The following is an 18,664-nucleotide window of genomic DNA, read 5'->3' as shown; positions in this document are numbered from 1 at the left end:
TGAATAACATTTATTTGTGGATGTACTTATTTTTCCTCTAATTGATGCATTGACCCATTTGCACGTAATCTTTTCAACCAATATATATCCAATTACCTATTTTGGATTTGGTTATTAATACCTCCAGCCCGGTACCGGATTTCATCCAGTCGTTACATCATGCCTGAATATGTTATTTAAGTCATGTTTAATGGCTATATTGATAATCTGCACTTACCCATTTAGCGCTATGGGTACCAATCAGTATATGTGTCTCCAACCAGTGCCTGACTCTATACAACCCACTCATCGAGTCTGTCCACCATGTTCATTAATCACGTGACGTGTAACCTTGACAACGTCCCTGCAAGCGGAACTCTGCTTCGCCATTCCCTCGGCGAGCAGAGAACGGCTTCGGATTAATTCCCAAACCCGGTGAGCGCCAGCATTTTTCTGAGTTCATACGTTTAGTCCACGCTCTCGTAGCAGACTAGTAATGTTCTGCTTATCCTTTTACCCCTTGATCCAGTCCTGCCACGTACTCGACGCCACTACGCGAGTGCCAGCTACCCCACGCCGAAAGTCTGAGCAACACGGCTGTCGGGTAAGTTCTCAGATTGGTCCTTGCCTTTTGCTTTGTGCTCTATCCTTCCCTGCCCCGTGGCGACATTTTTTCTAAAGGCTCCCTCTATGCTTTTTACCTTTAGAGCTACTTTTCTATCTGATGCGTCTAAGGACCCCCGACCTATAATTCATTAGGTGGTTCCGAGTGATACCTCGGTAAGTCCTCTACAATACGGTGATTTTTTCAATTTGTGTAATTTGCACTATTGGTATAATAAGACCCTACTTAATTATAAATTACAGATCGACTATCGATACCCTCCACCGAATCGGGTCCCCTTGCACACCACCTCGGTGGTAAGTTATAACCTCTTCAAGTTAGACTGTGTAACCGGGATACTTGGTATCTAGAAATGTACAGTGTCGATCAACATGTTGGACCGGTATTTAGCAGCGTTTGTTGCTATTTCACGTATAGTCTATTGGTATATTGGATGGGCTGCCCATGTGCGGTGAGACCTATCTTCAGATTGCCTCCCTCCTAGCTTGTACATAATGATTTTAATTGAGGATTTACAATACATCCATGGGTTGAACAAGCCGTACCCTTGGCCACACACTGTTTGAATAATTTGCATACAACTAGATTTTGTTAACAGTCAGCCACTTTCATCAATAGATTGGTGTGCCTTTTTAAGCCTGAGTAATACATGGGAATTTCTTTCCCCACACTAATTCGTATATATTTGTACACCAATTAGGTCACGTGCCCCCTTCTCCCCAGTCCTGAAGAAGACCCCACGGCAAGATTTCAACCCATATCTGCGAACGAGGGTCGAAACGTCGACATTATTTTGGTTTATGCAGTCAACTCCACACCCTATTGCTATCATCAGTTGTGCTTTTGGAGTATGATGTTTGTGAAAGAATTTATATGAACCAATTGGTCGTTTTGTTTGGGTACATTGATATGTAACCATATTGAATCATTTCTACTCGCCGATTTTTACTGTCACTTCAAACCCTCTTTTCCTTCACCTATTACCCACACGTATCACATACCCTCCCCCCTCTCCCAACCTCTGGGGCACTACTAAATAGTCACTGTTTAATGTATGTTTAAACTGTCCACAGAACAGCAAAACTTACGCCCCCAAATCCGAAAGACTGGACTAAATCGGAGTGACGCATCTCTCCTCCAATGGCTGGCCTCCGTTTTGGAAGCCAGCCAATGGAGGAGACAGGGCAGGGAGGCGGGTTCTTAAGCCCTACTAAGAAACATTAAATCTCCGGACCGGAAGCTGCGCTTTGTGCATCTTATAGGTCCCTCGACCTAAAAATGGACACTTACCTACAACGTCCACAACAACAAAAATAAAAAAACTGAACAATTCTTGACCCAACCGTTAGATGGCGAAATAATGCAGAGCATGTGAATCCAGAAAACTCCCCAGGCTACAAAACTACTGCTGGTAAGTAACCATTTAGTTTACAAATGATACATATCCCCTCACTGATTTTGGAAAAGTAGAAAAGCCTGGAAAGCCCCATATCACATGAGGCTATCGCTGTGGCTATAATAAAACCCCAGGGGATTATTGATTTCTAGTTGAATTTTATAAATGTGCCAAAATAGATGATACTTGTATTGTCCTGTGTCGCAAAAATTTATTTTTATTTTCAGTTTTGTATAGCGCGAACAAGATCCTTGCAGATATCAGAGCTCTTTACATACATATGAAAGGATAACGCAATAAAAAAATCAAAATACATATGAGCGGCAAACGCAATAAAGAAACTTAATAAAGCTATTTGTTCATGGAGCGCACAATGTCAGGTAGTCTAGTATGGTTGTGTGGTCGATTGCGGAACTGAAATACAAGGGGGAGACAAACAGGCAAACAGAAAATGCGTAGTTAATGTTCAAGTGAATTTAGCCCTGAGGATAGATTTGACTTTTTTTGAAGGAGGCAGTGGAAGAGATGAGTCTAGTTTCTGGCGGGAGGGCATTCCAGATCCTGGGGGCCATCCCTAAGAAGGAACGCTTATAATTTTTTTTTTTCTTGCAAAATCTTTGTTTCAAAAGGAGTTTCTGGCTTCTTGTGGATCTTGAGCCTCCTGGGATTGTTAGTTTCTGAGCAATTACGCTGGGTGTGCTGTGATGTAAGGCTTTGTGAGTAATGCATGCGATTTTCAGGTGTATTCTGGGTTCGAGCGGTAGCCAATTCAGAGATTTTAAGTCCATGGAGATTTGTGAGCGTTTTTTTTTATCCAGTTATGAGCCTTGCTGCAGCATTGATGGAGGCTCTTAATGGTGCGGTTGTTGAAAGTGGGAGACCGCAGAGGGTGGTACTACCATAGTCAATCCAAGGGATACCTATCGCTTGAACTGTATTTCTAAAGTCGTTGGCTGGGAGGAAGGGTTTCAACTTTCTCAAGATATAGATTTGGAAATTCGCTCTCTTGGTTGCATTGCTAATATGTCATTGCATATTGAGATTGGAGTCAAGGGTAATACCTAGAGATTTAGCTGAGTCTACAATGATAGGTTGGACGTTGAATGCAGTGAGGTGTTTCAGCCAGTCCTGAGCGATGAGGCGGGTGCTATTAGGAGGAATTCTGTTTTTAGAGCATTGAGTTTGAGATGGTTCTCTGCCAGCCATGTTTTGTGTCCTTAAGTGTTGAGCTGAGAAGTTTGAGGTCTTCAGGGATTGTAATTTGAGGTGAAGTTGGGTAGCATCCGCATACATGTGGAATTGCACATTAGAAACCTGAAGCAATGCGGTGAGTGGCTCCATGACTTGGTTGAACAGGGTGGGTGATAGGGAGGAACCTTGCTGGACACAGAGTGTAACTGGAACAGGCGTGGACATGGTGTTCGTTTTGAATTTCTGTGTCTGGTTATGAAGGAAGGAGGTGAACCATTTGAGTATTGTCCCAGAGATACCCATTCTGATCAACAGATCGAGTAGGTTCTCGTGTTTGACAGTATCAAATGCAGATGAGAGGTCAAGTAGAATGAGGATGCAGGTGCCGTTTTGGTCTAGAATTTGGAGTGCGTCATCAATTATGTGGGTCATAGCTGATTCTGTGCTGTGACCTGCACTGAAGCTGGATTGGTGTTGGTTAAGGAGGTCAAAAGGATTGTTTAGTCAGTTGTAGGTGAAAACATTTTTCCAACAGTTTTGCCTAGGTAGGGATATTAAAGATGAGGCGATAGTTGTTGAGGTCAGTAGGGTCAGCTGTGGGTTTCTTAAGTATGGGTGATACTTGTCCCACTTTGAGGGAGTCTGGTATAGATCCTTGTTGAAGAGAACTATTAATGATTTTGGTCCAGAGCGGGAGAAGCCATGGGCTAAAGTCCTTAGGATCTTGCCTATAGATTCTTCCGTGTATGTATCAAAGTAGCATTGTTTTTTAGCATTGTTTTTTAGTTTGACAGGTGTTTTGCTGATGGGGTTGGAATACAGGTTTAGATCCGTGATGAGATCCTTCTTGATGACTGTTTTTAGGTTGAAGAAGGTAGAGAATTCTTCACAGGATGGTAGCGTGCTGGTTGAGCTAAGCACGCTCTGTGGTTCATCTTTGGATTGAGTTTTGATTAGTTCGAATAGCTTTTTGGTAGTTTTTTTGCTTGGTTTAGTTGATGGCTAAAGAAGTCCGCTTTCGTTCGTTTGATTTTCCTGAAGTAAGCATTTGTAAATGTAAATGTACATGTATTTATATAGCGCAAATCACCCACCGTGGTAGGTATCAAAGCGCTTGCTTAGGGAACCCGTCCTGGTATTCCCCTGTGAGATAACCCCGGCAGGGTATCCACAAGGTGAAAGCCAGGCATCCCACCGCGAGGGGCCGTTGTGGAGATTAAGCAAGCTATTGCCCAGAGTCGTAGAGTGTGAACCCGTGAGTCGAGTAGGCACCGGAGCGAGAATTATCGAGTCCGTGGAATTTATGAGCCCAATACCCGTCGAGGCGGGGAATTGAACCCTGGTTCAGGGCCGATCTCAGCTTCCGGGTCTGCCGCCTCTAACCCCTGAGCCACACTTCTCCACTTCTTTTTTTCTTCAGAGTATTGAGGTGCATAGCTGATGGGTGGATTTCTAGTTGCGTTCTGCTAGTCTCATGTCTCGTCTGTTTGTTAAGCAGACCGTAATACCAAGGCTTTGAGCTTTTGGAGGAGACCCTTTAGCTGGAGGGGGGGTAACTCCGTTGATTATCGTAGTCATTGAGTTGAGGTAGTGATCGGTAAGAACATGGACGTCGTCGTTGCCAATGGGAGGTATGAGTAGGTTGTACCTGGGGGAGGGTGAGGAGATGGGATTGAGATTCCTCCAGTCTCTTTTTCCATACCTTGGGTTTGGTGGATTGGGCTGGGTGAAGTTTCACCAGTTCATTGATGAATGTGATAATGTGGTGGTCTGACCAGTCACAGGGTTGGATTGAGTCAAGATGGGTGGCGTCATCCTTGGAGATAATGAGGTCAAGGATAGAGCCTTTGTCGTGAGTGGGGCTGTTACAGATTTGGGTTAGGTCTAAGGTGTTGTGGAAGTTTTTGAGACTGTTAACCACGGAGTCGTTGTGATCATTCCAATGAAGGTTGAAGTCACCAAGGAATATTTGTGTGTTTTGTCGACCCGAGTTAGTTGTGATCATGTCCATGAGGTGTTCAGTGAAGGCGAGGTTGTCCCCTGGTGGGTGGTAGATAATATGTAGAGAGCATACTGAATTGCCCTCACTGTTGACGTCGAGGCATATGTGTTCACAAGAGGAGAATGTAGGGGAGATGGCTCTGGTTACTGAAAGGCTACTGCGATAAATACATGCTATGCCACCTCCTGTCTTGACAGTCCTGTCTAATCTGATGATGTGCTAGTTAGGGGGAACTAGAATGTCGATGAGGGGGAATGAGGATTCAGTTAACCAGGTTTTGGTGAGTGGAAAGGTCTAGGTCATGTGCGATAATGAGGTCGGCTATGTCAGATGCGTGTCTGGGGGAAGATCTGCAGTTAAGTAGAGTGCATTTGAGCCGTGGGAGGGAGGTGGAAGGGTCCAGAGTGAGGGTGATTGTTTTCAGATTGTTAGAGATGGTGCCTCTAGTATTTTGCGTGGGGGGCCTGTGCGGGTCGGAGAGGATGGTGGGGATGGTAAGGTGAGTGGTGAGCTATTTTGAGAGGGGGGGTGGAGTGTGAGGGTTGGAGTGGATGGAGGGGGTGGGAAAATGCGTGGTGGCTATGTGGGTGGTGGGAGCGGGTTCGTAGGAATGTAGTAGGGCCCGTGTGTCAGTGGATTGGTGCACCGGAGAGGGTGGTTGGAAGAATTAGGGGCAGGGACAGAGGTCCAGCAGGGGGGGGGGGGGGGGGGTTGAGTTTGTGTAAGCGTGTGGGGTGCTTGCGGGATAGCATTGTACTCAGTGGAGCGGGGAACCCAAGTTAACTTGAGAACAGTAATTTGAAGGTTTGAAGCTAGTCTTTGATTTGGTGAAGGGTGGACATGATGGTCGAGAGTGTAGTTAGGAACAGTAGTGGTGGGGGTAGTAGGAGAGCCAGGGGTAGGTTGAGGAGAGTTTGGTTCGGTTCGATGGGTTTGTGGAAAGGGTATGGGTGGGGGAATAGAGAGATGAGTGAGTTAGACGTGGGTGTGGAGGAGGTGAGGGTGGGTGGAGGAGGAAGAGAAGGTGGGGTGGGGGTTTCCCTGGTGGGTACGTGGTTGAGTGTCGTGATGGGGAGAGGAGGGAGTGATGCGGTAGGGGAGGGTGGTAAGGGAGAAAGGGAGACTTGGGGTGGTATAGGAGGAGGGGGAGCTTGGGGTGGTGTGGGGAGGAGGTGAGGGGGGGCAAGGTGTGGATGGAGGGCGTGTACTGATGTGAAGGGAGGAGAGGGGCTTAGGTGAAAGAGGAGGGGTGGTGAAGAGGGAGGGGGTGCAAGGTGAGAGAGGGGTTGGTGCGAGAGGAGGGGGTGAGCTGGGTGTGGGAGGTAGCGGGGTGGGGATGTGGCAGGAAGAAGGTGTGATAGATGTAGGTGGCGTGGGGGTGGTGATAGATGAGGGGCTAGATGCGAGAGGTGGGGGGTGGTGATGGAGGGGAGGGGGCGATTTGGGCAGAGGAGATGTATGTTGTAGGGTGAGCTAGTGGGCTTGAGGGTTGCGCCAGACTGTGTGCAGCCTCCTGGACTGCCAACTTCAGACCCATATTGGTCATTATCACAAATGTTAACATCATGGCAATGGTCCTGGCCAATAGTCTTAAAACAGCCATCAACCTGTTAATACCTTCCACTCAAATAGGATTTGTACCAGGTCATTCATCGATAAATCATCTCTGTACTCCCCCAAACTCTGGCAAGAACGTAATGGCCTTGACAGAAGAGTATTTCTTTCATTGGATGATGAAAAGGCCTTTGACAGAATAAAATTGGGCATAGGTTAAGAACTCTGGAACAGATGGGTAATTTTCTTAGATTCTTTAAAAGTATATGCCAGAGGGGCGTGGCCAAGATGGCGGAGTGAGTAGTCTCACTCGCCGTGAGCTCCCCCGAGCCTGGGCCTTTGGACCGCTAGATACAGCTGATCTCCCCCCACGTTGCTGAAATTCGGCAGCGGGAGGTAGGGGGCCCCTAGCGACACCGCCCAGGGCGTCGGCGGACTCCGTAGCTGCTGTGGAAGGGCCCCGGGGGCGCGACCGGGAGCAGCGGTGGCCCCGTGTGTGGAGTAGAGATCGAGACTGGGCCTGTCTCCCACCAGTGGCGTTATCAATGTGGCGCCTTGAGACTGCGTGACCCACCCGGTGGTGTCTGCTGTGCCTGTCCGGCTTTGCGGAGGGTCCCAGCGACTGTGGTTGGCCGGCATCTGGGAGCGGAGGAGCTGTGGTGCCGGGCCTGGTGAGAGACGCTACGAGAGGCTGCGGCTGCGGCCTGTGCGCCGGGCCTCGGTGCTGCCCCGGCACCCCTTGGGACTGCGTGGCCTTCCTGGTGGAGACGGCGATGCCGGTCCGGCATTGCGGAAGGACCCAACAACCAGGCCCGGACTGGCCGTTGAGGGCACCGGGCAATTCCCCGGTGGGCCGCATGGTTGGGGGCCGGTTTTGGGCCCCTGGGGCCGTTTTTGTTACAGGGCCGTTATGCTGCAAAAACGTCCCTGTAACAAAAACGGCCGAAAACCGGCCCTGTCACAGAGCGCGGTCGCACCTATCCCCCCTCCCCTCTCCTCCCGGAGGGGGAGGGGGGGGCCGGCCGAGCACTTTGCCAGGGCCGGTTCTGGTTCCCAGTCCGGCCCTGCCAACAAAAGTGGATGGCAGGCGCCTGGGAGCGGTGAGGCTGAGCAGCGGGACCCGGCGAGAGACACCACGTGAGGCCGCGGCTGCGGCCTGTGCATCGGGCCTTGGTGCTGTCCCGGGGTGCCCACCGGCCTGTTGCCTTGGCTGGGGGAGTGCAGAAGGAGCCGAACTGTGCCCCTAGAGCATCAGATGATTCCGGCAGCGGCAGGGAAGCCTGGAGGGGGCAGTCGGAGACTCTGACACCGCTGGCCGAGTGAAGCCACGCAACGCAACGCCGCGGCTGCGGCCTTCGCTTCAGGTTCCGGGGTTGATCTGCTGGTGACTCCTAGCAGGGCGGGCCTCCGCGGACGAGGTGAGGAAGATCTGTTAAACTTTTTCACCGCTGGGATTCTGGCGAGGCCTGGGAGTGGTGCAGCATCGGAAGGCCAGCCAGGCGACCTGGAGTGAAGTAGCACAGTGACCTGACGGCGTGGCGTTGCATGGATTGCCCCCCCCCTTTCGCGATCACCATCAGAGGTAGAAGCGCGCTGATCGCGCTCGGCTTGGGACCCCGAGGGGCCTCCTGGGGTCCGCGCCAGTTCGAGGGGAGAGCATCGTTGCGTAGGTAGTGCTCCGGGACCGGGGGCCGGTCCGCGCTGAGGCTGACAGTTTTTGTGCACCATGTGCTCCGCGTGCCTGAGGACCCTACGGCTCTTACACCAGCAGGGGAGGCGGAAGGAGATCCCTTCTTGTGACCACCTTGGACCGGTGTCCCCTAGACTTGAGGGCCCAAGAGACGTACACGGCCTGAAATTGGTGGGGAGCAGACCGCTGAACACGTGGCCGAGTGTCCCGGAGAGTGGTGCTGACCGGTCTGTTGGTGCCTTAGACGTGAGGCGAGTGACAGCGGCTGTCCAGCGGCGCCACAGACCACCCAAGAGTGCGCCCCCACGTGCAGAATGGCCAACAACAAACGGAACAAAAGGGGAGAGCGTACTTTCGTAGACATGTTGAGCAGGAGCAATGCGAGGCAAGATCTGGGGCAACACTCTCCGAGCCAATCGAGCGGCTCCCAAGGGGCGAGCGGAGAGGAGCCATCGGTCCCCAGATCCTTCCAAGAGTCCCTTTTCAGCTCTCTGCGGGAGGATTTTCAGACACTAAAGCAGGAGGTGGCTGGAGAAGTTCGAGAGATGCGGAGGGAGGTTGATGGCCTCGGTGAGAGGGTAAACACAGTGGAGGAGGCTGGCCACGCCAGGGGCGAGGAGATCACACAGTTGCAACAAGAGGTGATACGGATGCGGGACCAGCATCTTCGACTTCAGGCACATACCGAGGACCTTGAGAACCGGTCCCGGAGAAACAATATCCGGGTCTGGGGAGTTCCTTCCAGGGAGGAGGGGGAGGACATGGCTGGATACCTGAGGGAATTGTTCAGAGAGATATTGGAAGAATCGGCAGACTTCCCCATCTGGATAGACAGGGCACATAGAGTGGGCCTACAACGTCGGTCGTCAGCGCCTCCTCCCGATATCCTAGCCTTCCTACCAGACTATCCTCTGAAGGAAAGGATCCTCCGCGAGGCACGGAAGTGGCCATCCCAGGAATTTAGGGGTTATCGGGTGGCTCTTTACCAGGATCTGTCGGCGACCACATTGCAGAAACACAAGGCCTTCAAAATAGCAACTGACTTACTACGGGAGCATGGCACTCAGTACTCATGGGGCCACCCCTTCCGCCTCATTTTCCGTTGGAACGGGACTTTGCATCAGCTACGTTCCCTTCAGGATACTTGCGGGGTGCTGGGAATCACTGCGACGGACGACGGAGCACACACCCCGCACCGTCGACTCATCACTAGAGACGGCTGGCAGTCGATCCCTGGTCGACGGTCTTCTACTTCCTCGGCACGACCGGACTCGCCTACTATCCGAGCAGACATGAACAGTGCAGTGCGAGGAGTGGCCAGAGACACAGCGGCCAGTGAAGTTGCATTGACAGCTTGAGAGAACTCCGGGGGGAGATCGACATCGCTCCAACTGTAATGCAGGTTTGAGGGGGGGAGGCGGGTGGGTGCGTAGTGGCCGGACGTCCACTTTTGTGACTTTCCGCAGGCTTGTCCGCTGAGGACCGGACTGGGACAATGGATTCTTGGGGTCATTTGGGGAACCAAGGGGGTGGGAACGGGGAGGTTGGGGCAGCTCCGGTTGCGGGTCGGGGCTGGGGACAGTTGGGGAGTTGGGGAGTTGGGGAGTTGGGGAGTTGGGGTGGAGGGTGGAAGGGCTGGTGGGACGGGGAGTTGGGGGGGGGGGGGGGGGAATTGGGATAGGAGTGGGACCTGGGAGTTGGGGAGGTGGGGGGAGGGTCGGCCAGTGCACGGTGCGGTTACTAGGCATCCTGGCAATATGCATGCATCTTAATTTACCCGGACGGGGAAGCTGCACACACACCTACACTTTATTCTTTGCTCTGCTAAGGTACGGGGCCCCTGCACATTCCGCCCTACTAGAGTGGGGTCCTCATGCCTTCCATTACATCCTTTCGTATGCCCCCTGACACTTGTAAGGTGGTGACCCTGAATGTCCGGGGTTAGAACAATCCTGTCAAGCGGCGGGCAGTGCTTTCTCTCCTGGAGAATACCCGGGCAGACATATGTCTACTCCAGGAGACTCATCTACTTCCACAGGACACACATAGGCTGCGCTCTCATAAATTCCCGTCACAGTTCTTCTCCTCTTGTACCACTAAGACGGCCGGGGTGGCGATACTGGTGGCCAGACACTTCAAGGGGGAAATCCTCCACAAATTTACCGAACAGAAAGGCAGATTGTTGGCATACCGGTTCAAGATTGGGGGTCTTACTTTTACGATCGGGTCCCTGTATAGCCCTAATGAACGGCAGGATCGTTTCCTGCAGTCCGCGGTCAAGGACATTACTGCCTCGCAGGATAGACATATTATTCTCGGGTGAGAATTTAACATGGTCTTTGATTCAACAATGGACAGGTCGGCGCAGCGCTCCCCCCAGGTCGGGGAATTCTCCGGCGACTGTAGGGCTCAGTTAGCAGAGGTGGACCTCCTTGATCTCTGGCGACGCCTGCACCCCACGGACAGGGACTATTCGTATTATTCCCACGCACATAAGACTTATGCGAGGCTGGACCACCTTTTGGTCACGTCTCCGGTACAGGTGCTGGCCTCTGGGTCGGAAATAGGGGTGCTATCTCGATCGGATCATGCCCCGGTCGAGGCCACGTTGTGTTTGCCTCCTGCGGTTCTCCCTCCCAGGACATGGCGCCTCCGCGACACGTTGCTGCACAGGAAGGAGGTGGTGGTCCGTATTGAGGACGCGATCCGGGAATATCTGACCCACAATGACAACTCCGAGGCCAGCCGGGCCACGCAGTGGGCGGCCCTGAAAGCAATCCTCCGAGGGGAATTTCTGGCGATCTCCTCTGCCGACAATAAGGAGCGACAGGTCAAGAGGGATGAACTCAGATAGGGTCCGCGAGCTTGAAGAGATACATCGCAGGACAGGAGCTCCCAGGTTTTGGCGGCAGCTCAAGGAAGCGAGAAAGCTCCTGGCGGCCCTGGACCTGTACAGGGCGGAGTATGCTGCACTCCGGCTGCGCCATACCTTTTACACAGGGGGGACCGTTGTGGCAAATTGCTGGCTAACAGGCTCCGGGTAATGCGCCAGAGCCAACTGCTGAAGGAGATCTCTGACCCTGCAGGGGCGGTGGAGACTGAGGACGCTCACATTGCAGCCGTCTTCCGTAGGTTTTACGCGGATCTTTACTCTTGTGAGCCACCGAATGAAACGGCCATGGCAGCCTACTTGGATTCGGTCACCCTGCCTTCCCTGGATCCCCTGCAGGCGGAACACTTAAATCGAGACATCAGGATAGAGGAGGTGATTTCTGCCATTGCCAGGCTTAAACATGGCAAAGTGTCGGGCCCGGATGGCTACACCGCGCTCTATTACAACGTTTTGCACGACACTGGCCCCTGTCCTTACTCGCCTCTTCAACTCGTTTGCTGAACCGGGAGCCATTCCGCCTGATCTTCTGCGGGCTTCTATCACAGTCATCCCTAAGCCTGGGATGGACCCAAGGCATTGTGGTTCTTACAGGCCAATATCTCTTCTGAATATTGATTTGAAGTTGTACACAGGGATCCTGGCTGCCTGATTAGCCCCTCACTTGCCCGGTCTCATAGATCCTGACCAGGCTGGTTTTGTCCCGGGGAGGCAGACGGTTGACAATACGAAACGGATCGTCCACCTGCTGGAGAAGGGCTCCCGGATCCCGGGAGAACGAATGATGCTGGCGGTGGACGCGGAGAAGGCATTTGACCGGGTGCACTGGCCTTATCTGGAACGAGTTCTGGTGAAGGCAGGCATAGGGGATAAGTTCCGCTCCATGATTTTTAACTGCTACAAATGGCCGACTGCAGTAGTTCGCGTTAATGGGTATACCTCTGGGGCCTTTGACATCGAACGAGGTACTAGGCAGGGATGCCTGCTCTTCGCTCTTTACATGGAGCCGTTCGCCCAGCAGGTGCGCGACAATCAGGCAGTGACAGGAGTAAGGATGGGAGGTTTCACACACGCTATAAGCCTTTATTCTGACAATGTCATCTTATCGATTGACGAGCCCCGGACGGCTCTGCCGGCCTGCATAGAGGAGCTGGACTCCTTTGGCACAGTCGCGGGGTTCAAAATGAACATGGGAAAGTCGGTGGCTTTAGATATCTCCCTCGAGCAGGCTACTAGGACTTATTTGCAACACCAGTTCCCCATGCTTTGGTCGTCAGAGGCGGTACCCTATCTGGGGATCCAGATTGCTCCCACTTTACCGGCTATGGTATCGGCCAACTACCTGGCCCTGGGTGCCAAGATTAGGGAGGAATTAGGCCGGTGGAACCGTGGCACCTTCTCCTGGTTGGGCAGGATAGCTGCCATCAAAATGACGGTCCTGCCTCAGGTGCTTTACTTGTTTCGGGCCCTACCGCTCCAACCGCCGGTCGGGTGGATCCCGCAACTACAGGCGGATGTCTCGCGCTTTGTCTGGCAGGGGAAGAAGCCCAGAATGCTCAGAGCCCTCTCGCTACTGGCCCCTGAGGCAGGAGGTTTGGGAATACCTGACTTCCGTAAGTACTTCCAAGCAGCGCAGTTGCGTTCTTGTGGAATGGAGTAGGTGGGAGTCCGATAAACACTGGCTCTTCCAGGACCAGGCGATGGCGGGGAAACCCTTGCAAGAAATCCCATTTCTGCGCCGACCTCACCGCCCCAAGAACTTATACGCCTTCTTTATTACAAGAGTACCCCTGCGGGTGTGGGATGCCACTAGCATTACGTATGGCCTCACCACATTCCCGTCGCCGCTCACTCCGTTGGTGGACAATCCTGACTTTACCCCGGGAATGGAGAGGGGAGCGTTCACACACTGGAGACAAGCGGGGTGTAGAGCCCTGTGTCACTTGTATGGCCCTGAGGGGGTGGTCCCCTTCCCGCAGTTTCGCCAGGAGTTCTTACTCCCGGAGACAGAGAGGCACTGCTATATGCAAGCTCGCCATTGGGCCCTTCAGCCGCAGGTGAGAGAGACGGCCGACCGGCTTTTCCTTCCATACGAAAATTGGTTACTGTCGCGGACGTCAGACTCAAAATTGATCACGGTTCTTTATAAGCTACTCCAACCGCCCTCGACGCACCTTTATCACCCCGGGAGAGAGCGCTGGGAACGGGAGTTGGGGAGGACATTGAGCCCTAAGGACTGGGAGCACATATCCTATACAGCGAGGCACTCAGCATACCACATGGGTCTCACTGACACATTGACCAAGATCTCCACCTATTGGTACTACACACCAGAGCGGGTTCACGAGTTTGATCATAGCAAAGAGGATACATGTTGGCGAGGGTGCGGACACCGGTGTACGCTCACACACATTCTATGGGATTGCCCATTACTGGAACCTTATTGGAAGGAAGTGCTGGATGAAATTGACTCTCATTTTAGCATTGAACTACCACGCGTTCCCCCTTACACACTGCTGGGGCTCCCGAATGGACTGATGTACCCCCTCAGATCCCGCAGAGGCAGGCAGATAGCTATAGCACATCCTGATACACTGGCACACTGCCACGACACCCTCATCACAGGTTGGCTCCATAGGCTATGGCATGTGTTTGGCATGGAGAAATTATCTCTCACAGTGGCGAGTGATATAGAGCAATTTAACCCCTTAAGTGCTGCGTTGGTGCGTTGGCCGACGGCAGCACTACCTCCCCAGTGCTGCGCACGACCATTGGACGTCCATTCAGCACTGGTTCCAATGGACAGCGCAGCACTGGGGAGGGATGTTTAATAGCATCTATGAGGTTAATGAGCTTTGGCAACCATTTCATTCCTTACTGCTCACGGAATTTAAGGAGCTTACCTGTCCCAAGTACCTCCGCCTCTTACGGCTTACGAGCCCGGTAGCGCCTGCCCAGTGATTTGTTGGGGGACTCATTCTCCCTGTAGGACGTAGCTTTGATGTACACTTTGGATAGGGGCTGTGCACTGGACGTGGGGGTCGGGAACGGGGAGTTGGGATGTTGGGGTTTTGGGGGGGTTTGCAATAAACATGTCATTTCATGCTGCAACAGCGCACACCATGTATTACTGTGATGGACTAGCCCATGAGAACTACACCTGCCAATTCATCACTGGGGATGGGGCCTTGTCCGCCCTAATATGACGCGTTTTGGTGTTGTGTGTTTGTCCTAGTATGTTGTGCTGATTAAAATACTTTAAACCTAAAAGTATATGCCAAATTCCCTCTGCATTGGTTACTTGTGGAGGTCCCTGCTCCTCTCTACTTTTTATTCTAGCCTTGGAACCTCTGGCCATAGCCATAAGACATAACCTGCAGATTAAAGGGATACTGACACCTGCAGGAGAACTTAAAGCATTCTATTATGCTGAGGACCTCTTGCTCACATTTTGCCCACCAGAATAGGCTACTGCACTGATGAATCAGATTGATATCTTCTTGAGTTTCTCTAGGTATAAAATTAAGCAAACCAAATGTGAGGCTCTGCCACTTATCGCCTCCACCACCAGGGCTTCCCTGAGTTCCCCCGATAGTACGCTGAAAAACTGAGAATCTTAAATGTTTAGTCATACTAGTTAACAGAAGCCTGCAGAACATGGTCCCTGACAACATCCTCCTGCTGCTAGACAATGAGAATTTCCAGAAATGGCCTGCTTTAAACCTTTCGTTATGGAGCAGAGTCCCAATCATTAAAATGAATATAGCTCCCTGCTTAAAAAAGATGTTTGGGATGCACTCCCTGCTAATCTTTAATCCACTACTTAAAATTGTCAAACTCATTCTCTGATTTGTATGGGGCTTCACAGAACAAAGAATACAGAGCTCTAAACTATACTTTGCCACTGCTAAAAGGGGGCATAGAGGGTACTGCTCTAGACTGGATCACTTCCTGTCTTCGCAACAGAGCGGTTATCCATACCCCACCTTTCTCATCAAAACTGTACTTTACAAAAGCAGCGGTCCCTCAAGGCTCTATCATCTCGGCCATGGTTTTCAACACCTACATGAAGTCATTACTGGCACTGATCAATCTATTTCACCTCACATGCTATAACTGCAGATGACACGCAAATACTCCTTGAATTGGAATGCCCAAAAAACACATCGGAAACTCATCAATTTTCGATGGTATCCGAGCAGTTGATCAACGGATGACCTGGAGCTCTCCCAAATTGAATGCCTCAAAAACAGACATGCTCGCATGCCGATTTAGAAATATGACCTGCTCGCCGCCTGACCTGATTAACTGGGATCACCGCCTAAAGTATCGAAGGAAGTAAGAAATCTCGGAATGACCATGGACTCCAAGCTATCATTGAATGCCCAAGTTGACAAACTAGCAAGATCTAGCTTTACTATAAAAACTCTGTGACCAATCTTCCCCCCCATTTGGGGATTTCCATTCAAGGTCCAGGTTACCATCTCCCTTATTCTGTCCAAACTCGATTATTTCACCCGCCTCTACTACAGATCGCCTTTAATACCCATTAAAAGATTAAAACAGATTCCGATCTCTGCTGCAAGACTACTCTTACATATAAAACCACAAAACCACATTTCCCCTCCCTTGAAAACCCTGCATTGGTTACCGGTTTCCAGAAGATCCACGTTCAAGCTACTTTGTATCACCCACAATGCGATACATGGAACAGGATCGGTCTTCATCCGGAATAAAATCACCAAACACATTCAGCAAAGAAACCTCTGCTCTAGAGTGGCGCTTTGCCTCAAAATATAAGAAAACAAACCATGGGTGGCACATCTTTCTCCGTTCAAGCAGCCAAACTATGGAACCCTTTACCCCCCAACATAAGATCCACGGATAACCACCTTATCTTCAGAAAACTACAGAAGAATTGGCTCCTTCCCACATAACCACCATACGTAAACAGAAATATACAGCACATCACTGTATATAAAGCATTTATTTGTACTATAGATATGACTATATGTGCAGTGCTTTGTATAAACGTGTAGAATAATTGTTTGAAAAAATAGATATTCATTAGTTCTGCTTTACAAATGTACATATTACTGAGTTACATTCTGTTTTTAACATGTATATAAGTGACTGCATAAATAAGTAAATCTTTAGTCATATCGATCTACAAGGGCTTTACTATTGATCTACAAAAATAGATCTAAATACATTAATTTAAAATATAACACTTGAAAACCATAGTTTATTTATTTAATGCATGTTTAATCTACATATACTACCTTGCTTCATGCAGCTATATACCTTCTATGTACTTATGGATCTATATATTCATTACTTTTATTCTAATTCATCTTAGCCAATGCACTACCCTATTTCTCACCCTATACCTCTATCAATACATCCTCTACCTCAACTCTCATTTATCCCAAACCCATTACCACTATGATCCCAAAAATATTCCTTTCTAGACGCCTCCCTACTCTACCGCTCCTTGCATCATCTCATATTATTTACTATTCTGATCCCCCAAAGCAAGCCTTTCTAAACCCTTCCCTCTGACTTTCTCCTCCACCTACCTTTTACTCATCCCAAGCCTCCTCCTGCTGCTATGAGCTCCAAAACAAACAAAAAAAAGAATTCTAAATTCTTCCCTCTATCCCTTCACTCTTTTTCAATCCAAATAAACTAACATCAAATTAATTTCATTTTTCACTTTACTAATTCACCCCTCATCCTTTATGGGTTCGGGAGTAGCGCGCTACTCGCTAAAAAAGCACTTATACACCTCATCAGTGGAAGCAAGTGCTATATAAATGCAAACCTTTTTTTCCTCTTCTATCCCTCTGCTATTCTTCTCAATCCAAATAACTAACATATCCACCACTCAAATGAAAAATTTCACTATACTAATTCACCACTAATTAACATGCTACTTGCCGAAAAAGGCTTTGAAGCCTCGTCGGGGGTAGTAAGCACTATATAAATGCAATTACAATACATCTGGTAAACCTACTAGAGTAAGCTACATCTTGATGATTTATTACAGGAGTTAAAGATTGAGATTGAAGAGCCAGAGCCCCCTGTTGAAGCGGAGGATGACCTTGATTTTATGCTTGGCAAGAAAAAGAAAAAGAAGAATGTAAAATTCCCAGAAGAGGATGATCTGATGGAAAATGAAGAAGGTATGTGCCTTGTTAGCTTACAGTTCTGCCTTCCCCCCCCCCCAAAGTCTACAAAGGTTTTTTTTTTTTCAAAACTGTTTTTATTAAGATCGCTGAGATAGACCTAGACAGTGCTCCGAACCCCGAAGGGGCTGTGACAATAATCATGCTTCATATTGTGCGATGCATTTTAATTGACAAACCCTCCACCCCACCCCCCAACTACCCAACCCTCCCCCCGTCCTGCAACACGATGTCTCTTCGACACTGTTTAGAGTAAGCATACAATTGTCAGTGGAAATAACCTTGTCGCAACATGCCCATTACAACTGTCCATCCTCGCCTCTGGGCGGCGGCGGAGGCTCCAGGCACAATCCCCTGTAGTCTGCCCATCGCTTCCATATTTTATAGTGTTTTGTGGGGTAGCCTCTGGCCTCAAACACCGGCCTCTCCAGTCCCATGCAAAAGTCCAGTCCTTTCTTCCACCGACCACCTTGGGAGCCCTGGGATCCTTCCAGGCCTGCGCTACATCCCGTTTAGCCAGTGCCAGCCCTAGCAGCAGCAAGTGTCTCTTGTAGACGTTACCACCCACCCCTTCTAGCACATGGAGCAGGCCCAGTTTCGCCGTACGGGGGAGTTCCCACCCCAGCACCTCCAAAGGTTTTTTTAAATCATTTTAGTACAACTTTTTTGACTCATAATATTTAATATGGAACTTATATTTCCTAATTGACTCATCTTGTTTCCATAATTGTCTTCCAGAAGGCAAAGTGGAAGGTACTAGAAATACAAGCAGATCCACAAAAAAGACAATTGTAATGTCGTGATCCAATTCAGTTTTCTTACTTTTTTTCTTCCGCCATGAAACCACTCAAGATTATAATAACAAATCCTCTTGTTGACTTCCATTTGTGTGAATGTGACCCATTGAGAAGCTCCTTCTTGCTTCACATACATTTGAATCTTAATATGGAACAAGACCGACTACTAGAGTATCTTACACAACACTAGGAGGGGACCAAATTGAAAAGGTAAATGTGCTCCCGAGACTTGAGCCTCTCCCCTATAACAATCATGTAGGAAGAATTTACCTGTGAGCAAGTTTGTCCAAAAGTCCAAGCAAATGAACACTTCCACTGTGCATCATTCCCTGGCCTCATCACCCTCTACAAT

General features: G+C 50.0%; 1 protein-coding gene across 1 annotated transcript in view; it reads left to right on the top strand.

Moving 5' to 3' along the window:
- EIF2S2 (eukaryotic translation initiation factor 2 subunit beta) overlaps positions 1-18,664 on the top strand; it is a 482,918-nt gene that overhangs the window by 146,256 nt on the left and 317,998 nt on the right. Inside the window, exon 4 of the mRNA XM_086932192.1 lies at positions 17,377-17,512. Coding sequence (XP_086788318.1) covers positions 17,377-17,512 — 136 coding nt within the window. The remainder of the gene's footprint in view (positions 1-17,376; positions 17,513-18,664) is intronic.

Source organism: Lissotriton vulgaris, chromosome 7, assembly GCF_964263255.1.
Source record: "Lissotriton vulgaris chromosome 7, aLisVul1.2, whole genome shotgun sequence".
NCBI lineage: Eukaryota > Metazoa > Chordata > Amphibia > Caudata > Salamandridae > Lissotriton > Lissotriton vulgaris.
Note: the sequence above shows the minus strand (reverse complement) of the source record. Positions and strands in the feature narration are given on the sequence as shown.